Source organism: Scardinius erythrophthalmus (genome assembly GCF_964197995.2).
Source record: "Scardinius erythrophthalmus genome assembly, chromosome: 6".
NCBI lineage: Eukaryota > Metazoa > Chordata > Actinopteri > Cypriniformes > Leuciscidae > Scardinius > Scardinius erythrophthalmus.
This window is the reverse complement of record NC_138226.1, coordinates 28395935-28404037: the sequence shown is the minus strand read 5'-3', so window position 1 is coordinate 28404037 and position 8103 is coordinate 28395935. Positions and strand designations below refer to the sequence as shown.

At 39.2% G+C, this 8103-nt stretch overlaps 1 protein-coding gene across 1 annotated transcript in view; it reads right to left on the bottom strand.

Annotated features, from left to right (window-relative positions):
• Window positions 1-6648: 6648 nt before the first annotated feature.
• nalf1b (NALCN channel auxiliary factor 1b) overlaps window positions 6649-8103 on the bottom strand; it is a gene marked incomplete at both ends in the record, with an annotated part of 149147 nt that continues 147692 nt past the window's right edge. The window contains one exon of the mRNA XM_081368820.1: window positions 6649-6926. Coding sequence (XP_081224946.1) covers window positions 6649-6926 — 278 coding nt within the window. The remainder of the gene's footprint in view (window positions 6927-8103) is intronic.

Genomic DNA, 8103 nt, shown 5'->3' with positions numbered 1-8103 from the left:
ATATTGGTGTGTAATACGTTTGGGAGTTTGCACAGAGTGTTTATTTTGAATTTGACAATGTTTTCTTTTACTTTTATTTTGTATTTCCGGTGCGACTTGGACGCGCGTCCGTCAAAAATAGACTAGGCGCCTATATTTAGCGAAGCGGCGCGGAGAGCCGCTTCTGGGAAGCTTCTGAAACGCGTCGCGTCGCGGCCGGTGTAAACACAAGCATTGACTAGAATGGGCGCGATCAGCTCCGGTAGCCGTGTCGCAGCCATAATGCGCCGCATACGTGTGCGGTGTAAATGAGGGGTAACGGTGTGTTCACACGGGGCGTCAGCGTCAACGCTTGACGGAAGGCGTGGCTGAAGTTTGGCACTGACGCCATGGTCATAGCAGCGTCAGCCAATGAAATTAGACAGGAACTCAACATATGAGTATGAATCCCGGTACATAAAAAGTGATTGGTCATTAAGGACCGGGTGATTGCCCACCGCAATAATTAGTTTCTCCTCCATTTTAAAATTGATCCTCAGTTTGCTGCTCTTGAACAGGATGAACGTGATTGGCTGCCGCCTGGCTACTGTATTTGCATAGAGCGATCCTGATTGGCTGACGCTTCCGTCTGCGGCGCTTCACTGGCGTTGCTCGCGGCAGAAATTGAAAAATTCTCAACTTCTGCCGCGAGCAACGCCAGTGAAGCGCCACCGACGGATCCACAATTCTTTTCGGCAGCGCTTGACGTCACCCATTCAAAGTCAATGGGAAGCGTTGACGCTGACGCCCCGTGTGAACACACCGCAAGTTTTCGGACATAGCCCAGATAACTCGTAAAAAGACATTAGAAATTTGTTGGCCAACTAAAACGTTTCAGGGAGAGAAAAAAAAAACAAACGTTGCATGAACATCGTATAAATAGCGGTTTTGAGCTAATGAAATTAATTGAAGACCAGATAACTCGTAACAAAACGTTCTATTAATGGCAAGCTCCTGCAGAGTTTAGTTTAAACCCTACTGTACATCACCTGAAGCTTTAGTAATCCTGAAGACCTTGATAAACTTGGTCTGGTGTGATTAGGTTTGGAGCTAAACTTAGTAGGAAAGTGGATTTTGAGGGCCACATTTGCCAATCCATGTATTATTTTTTCTGAAGAGCCATGTTTTATATATAATGGGTCACCCCCTCAAGGTATTTTGCCATGTTGAAATGACAGTTTCACTTAAAGTCATAGATAATCCTGATGCTCATTGGCTGCCATCTCTGTGGATACACTAGTAGCGTGGTGCTGTTTTATGACGCAATAAGCTAAATTTAGACAATGAGACACTTATTTTCGTGCTTTACCAGCTAAGGCAATGGGAGAATCACTTGTCGAGGAAGCAGAAGACAGAAAGACAAAGGTACAAACTAGCATAAACATCGCTAACCTACAAGGTGGAAAGATCTGATGATGTTGTGACACCCAAGTTTCTTCTTTTTTGTTGAACAGGTAAGTTAATTAATTGTGTAGGCCACTCTCTAAAGCTCATTTGTAAATGTAATTGACATAAAACAGATCAGGCTGATCCATCAAAAGAAAGCAGTGCCGTGTGTAACATTGTGGTATCTTTACTTAATTTACACAGAGAACAGCAGTGCTAAAAGAACAACAGTTCGTACAAGGTTAAAGTGCTTGAAGTACTTGAATTTGACTTTTCGAAATTAAAGTCCTGGATAACTTGAAAAGTGCTTGAAAAGTGCTTGACTTATTGAAAGAAAATTTATATGAAAGTAGTGTTTAATTTTTTCGATGAAGCAATGTTTTCACGAGAAATTAACGATGCAGCCTGTCTGGTATAGAAATAAAGACATTTCGCATGACAATGAAAGTGATATTGCTCACATAAATATCCAAGTATATGATACAGCTTTCATTCTTCATGTTCATCATATATTCACTGGGGGGAAAAATCAATTTGAATAAGGAAAACGATATCTTTTGGAAGGATATTATGCTTTTGTATCCTTAAAGTTGCCACAGTCATTGCATATTTTCCATGTGCTTCACTTTATTTGTACCATTTTGTTTTATGAGTATATTTATCTGTTTACCTTTTTTTAGAATTTGAAAGATAATAAAGATATTGTTTTGATAAGTGAGGTCTCTGATTGTAGTCCTTGAAAACCAAAAAAAAAAAAAAAGGTTAAATGGTAAAACACTTAACTATAAATCTATCTTACTCACACTCCTCACACTTAGAATTGCCTTTAAAATAATGATATGCATATATTACACTGATTACTGAGAGAGTCCACTGTTCAGCTTTGGATATTTGCGTTAACAATTTTTGATAACTATCTGCACAAATCCGTACTCAAACAGGCACAACCTATCAGGTTCACTTCTGTGTCAGCTTATATTGTAGGAGTGTTGACTTTACTTTTGTCCTTTCATCCTGACTGTTAGCTTTTGGTTTAGTCCGGTCGATCAGGTCTGACCTGTAAACCTAGAGGGTTCAGTTAAGAGTCAGATAAACATGAGCATGCATGCCTTACTTATTTTTTAAATATCTACCATCGTATTATGTCAAAATATAATATATAGTTATTATATAACCAATTATCCTGCAGGGAACATTCTCATAATGTGGCAAGATTCTCTTAAAGTTAAGAACAAATAACCTCTTTTGACTTAAAAGTAACGCTCAAAACGAAAGAGCACCCAGACACAAGTGAACAGACGATATTTGATATTTCATCAGAACACAACTTTAATCATTTTAGCAGTATAATCATACCTTCGAAAAGATCATAACATGTGAGATTGTTTTATAAATTATTTCATCAAAGTTGCTTGTAAAAAAATTAAATAGGTTACTGAACTAAATCATCTATAATATTACAATATACCGGTAGTATATAATATTATTTTTTTTCCAGTAGTCATAGTCATAATGTTATCTCTATATGCCTTTAAACTTTTGTCTTCATAAAGTCATTGCTTTGCACATACCATCACACAGCATCACAGCCTGCAGGTGCCGATGTTGTGACCAAGAGAACAGTTCTTGTGATGAAACCACTCCGCTCTCAGTATCGATCTCAGCATAAACCAACCAATGATCTCTGACACTTACAAAAGAGGAGTTAAAAAAGGACACCAACTCAGAACACAAGGAAACCTCCAATCAAACGGAGACACACATTGTTTAGCATTCTCAAAACGTATTTACAACAGAAAAAACAACTGAGGTTGAGGGCTGCATAGGTCCACAGGATTCAGAAAGAGAAAAGAAAGTATTTCTGCTTGCTAAGTGATTACGCAATGTGGAATACTACTTACACAGCTGGATCAGTACTTGGAAATGACCATAAAACATGTGCAAGCATAAAATACATCTTATAGTAGGTTTGGTGGTGTTTAGCGATATTAGCAGGCATCTGTTACATTCAATCTCGTTAGTCGCTGAGACATACTGAATGGTGATTGAATCCCAACAAACACAGAGAAACATGTTACAAACATGACAAATCTGAGCAGCCACAACGCCGCTCTCCTTTTAGGAAGATGTTTTAGTACATGCTTTGTTGCGAATGGTGTCGTTCGAAAGGCGTTTTTGTCTAACAAGGTGCCTGATTCAGCAACACTTGTTGCATTAGTCCAATTATATGTTGAAATTGACAGCTCGAATTATAGAGCATCACCAAGTATATATATATATATATATATATATATATATATATATATATATATATATATATATATATATATATATATATATATACACACAGGATTTCTGAGTGAAAAAGCATGTATATTCGTGTTAATGTGTGTGTGTGTGTGTGTGTGTGTGTCCGCTTGTCTTCTTGCTATAACAAACATCTAGAAATTCTTAGCAAAATAATAATAGTGCTAAGCCATTGTCATTAGCCCATCTCTCTCTATCCCATCTCCTATCCGTCTTTCTTATACCGTCAGGCCCATTTGGAGAAGTTGATTTAGTCGCTGTTCCGGAGCAGGTGGTCTGAGCTGAATATAGAGGGTTATAAACCAACTAATAAGCTCTCAGGAGGGTATACTGTATCTCTCTAATCATTCATCAGCGAAGTCCTCAGCACAGCTTGCCAGACTGCCCTTATACATCTCAAACAGGACCGTTGTGCATTATCATATGGTCAAACTTTCCTGGTCATGCTATTTTAACTAAAGCACAGGCATAGCATTGTACACATAGCACTGGCTAGCATTTCTGGTAGCATATTGGTTTCATTTGAAATATACTTATGTATTAATGAGAACATTAGAACATTAGATAGGAGAGATGGACCTAAAAGCAATGAAACAAAGCTGTAATGTTGAGGATATTAAAAGTCATTATTAATATCAAATATGTTTTGATAAAATTCCACAAGCCCAAATTCAAAAACCCTGAACAGCCAACAATTAGCGCTCTTGAGTACATTGTTGAAAAATATGAAATTTAAAAACAATGGAAAGAAATGAGCTTCTTTCTCTGTTTTTGACCGTTCAAGTCAAATGCCTTTTTATCAGCTAAACTGAGCTGCATTAGCAGTCTGTTTCAGACAACAACAAAAATCACTTTGTGCTTCTGACACCTTAAAAGGTCACCGCTAATGCTAGCTTAAACCACAAAAGGGCAAATGGATTGATTTTTTTCTCTTAAAATTAAGGTTGTTAAATTTGCCCCAGAAGTTTAATGGTATAGCATTTGATGGTACATATTACCATCATCACTGGATTCCAAAAGTAGCCGAAAGACGCCGTCACATTAGCGAAACTTTGCAGATAAAAATGTCTAATAGTGTAGTGATGCATGAAGCACCACTTACTCAGAGGTCACTTCCAAGCTAAGCTGCTTAACATTGGTTAATACGACACATTTGATTGTTCAAAGGTTAACAAATCTGAATCCATTGCGAAATTCACGTGCGCAAAACGGAATTTCGGCATACGAAGGAAAATGCGACCGCATCCCTAATGCAGACAATCTACAGATATTGTCTTATTTTTAAGCTAAAGGCAGGGAATAAAATTAGACATGGAATGTATGTGCTCCATTTTATTCCTATGGCATGCATTATGTTGGCCTGCTTTACACAAATATGGCTACACAACACTTTGTTTTTCTTTTTTAGTTAGCATAGTTAGCCTTAAAGCTAGCTGTGACTGATCTATGACATGTGTATGTATATGTATATGGATCTAACATTTATGAGAATGGAAACACAGGTGTGACGCCTGTCATTTTAACAGGTTCACACTGAGGCTTTCAAGAACTTAGTTAAACTCAAGGCTTCGTTTTGTGTGTCACAGTGACACATCCTCATTAGAGCATACCTGTAGAAAAAAAAAACATAAAATAATATATCAGCCCTTAACTTTGCCTCTCTTTCTCACAAAGAAGCAGATACCTTAAGCCCTGCCACCTGAGACGGGCCTTCATTCTTCTATCTGGAGCCACAAGACTGAGCTCCCCAACTTCCTGCTGACGTGACTATCTTTGTAAAAAATTAACATTGTTTTCACTGAGTTATTCATGCCACGTGAGTCTCTACATGCAGGAGTGTTTGAATGTGTGTAGATGATGGGTAAGCCCTTTACTGTATAAGGAATGATGGATCCTCTCTGTGTGATTGGAGTCATTTGTCTCGTAAGCTCTGATTGGCTGGGTTCATGCTGCCAAATAATTTGGACGGTACTTGGAGTGAGAGCTACTCTTTTTCAGATTGTTTGGATTTATTTCTTTAAAACTTTAGCAGCGTAGTCTAAACTCTGGTTCTAACATGCAATTAGAGAATATAGGGTAGAGAATATAATATCTTAATATAATATATAACATTAAAATTGGCAGATATCTTTTGGCAGACTGGTGGGGGGGCAGAAGTCTGGATACCATATAACATCCCAACAAAGACCTTTTCAGTCAAGCACTTAAACAAATAATTGAGCGACATTAAAGTTCCCAGACCCCCAAAGCTACTGACCTGACCTGGCAGGAAATGACATCATACAAGCAACAAAAACATCAGAATACCTTAATAAGGTTACAGGGTCTTAATGGGAGAATCTGAGTTTGAACCTGGGCTTTTTTGTTGGGTGTCTTGGTATTTGTCTAGGCAGATTTGTCAACGAATAAACTGCAATAGATAACCCTCATAATGAATAGAGCAGCATTCAGAGAGTTTGTGATTATGAATAGAAACGAGAAGAACATCTTAGTGGACACACGGATGCAAGCACAGGCACACATGCACACGCACTCATCCATTCGCTCACATGGACACGCACTCAGTCTTGGAAAATTCACTTGGATACTGTACATTTAACTCATCCGTCTCTGCCAATCCTTTCTGCACAAAGACCCAAATGAAAAGAAAAGAAACATGAATTAGATCCTGTAGTCATCTAGTGCAACAGAAATCCAAACCATAGACACAGTGTAAAAAAAGTGGTGCGAGAGAACTCCGCCCCCTAGAAGCCTCTTTCAACAAAGGCTACGGTGTTGTCCCTTGTTCTTGTTGCTTGATTGGATTTGTCCAGTGTTTGTTTAGCTTGGTCAGTTTGCTTTGATTGCACGTCCACAGTTTCTGTACCAGCAAGTCACCCACGGTCCGTCACGTCACTGGAATCGGCACTGTAACTGTGTTACCGAGTGGCTATTCCGTCATTCCTCGTTCGAGGAGCTGGAGGTGAGGTTGAACCCAGTGGGATTGTGGGATGCTGTGAGAGTGGCAACAGTATGAAGGAGGACGAGGACCAGCAGGCAGAGTTTGAGTCTGCTGTTGCACAGTCTAGAGGCCGCTGACGAGGTCAGGGATGTCCCGTGCTGACATGACGGGTGAGTTCTTTTGAGAGTGCCTTTGGAGCTGTTGTCCGCCCTGCTGTCCCATCGGACATCGCAGCACTCTGTCTCTGCGTCTGAGGGGTTGTCCTCTTGGAGCCCTAGGCCAGCAAAAGACACACATTAGGGTTGATGAAAAATAAGTGTTCACAATAAAAGAAGACATCTTTTCAAAATCTAGTTCTTAGAAATGTACTTCTTGTATTCATGTTGCTTTCATAAGGTTTGGAAAAACTTTCAAGAAAAGTTTTAATTTAATGACTGGCATGTGTGACCATCGAGTAAAAAGTATCAAGTGTACACATCTTAATAATGACTTTTTTCAAGGTACATTTTTCTCTTTGCAAATAATACAGTTATAGGTGCAGTATGCGATTTCTCAAAATATATATCAAAACAAAATACAAAAGTATATCTTTTATCATAGCAGAAGCGACACAAAATAATACTTCGCGAAAAATAGTGAAGATGATGAACAAACAACAAGGAAGAACAAAAAAATGAACATACAGTAAACAAGAGAGCAAAAGCTCTGGGCAGATCATAACCCTTCTTTTTCTTTTTCTTTTGTAAATGTCTCTCTCAGCCATCTCTCTTTCTAAAGTCTTTCTTCAAATCTCTTGCTCAGCTCTCCTCTCAACTCTCTCTCTCCTCTCCCATCATGAGTGGACACACCCCCTACTGCTGATTGGCTCACTCTCTCCTCTCCCATCATGAGTGGACACACCCCCTACTGCTGATTGGCTCACTCTCTCCTCTCCCATCATGAGTGGACACACCCCCTACTGCTGATTGGCTCACTCTCTCCTCTCCCATCATGAGTGGACACACCCCCTACTGCTGATTGGCTCACTCTCTCCTCTCCCATCATGAGTGGACACACCCCCTACTGCTGATTGGCTCACTCTCTCCTCTCCCATCATGAGTGGACACACCCCCTACTGCTGATTGGCTCACTCTCTCCTCTCCCATCATGAGTGGACACACCCCCTACTGCTGATTGGCTCACTCTCTCCTCTCCCATCATGAATGGACACACCCCCTACTGCTGATTGGCTCACTCTCTCCTCTCCCATCATGAGTGGACATGCCCCCTACTGCTGACTGGCTACAAGTTTGTTGGGGTGCTCGGTCCCATTCCACTTTCAACAGCGTTTTTTTTTTTTATATTTATTTATTTATATATATATATATATATATATATATATATATATATATATATATATATATATATATATATATATATATATATATATAAATAATCAATATTCTTCTAAA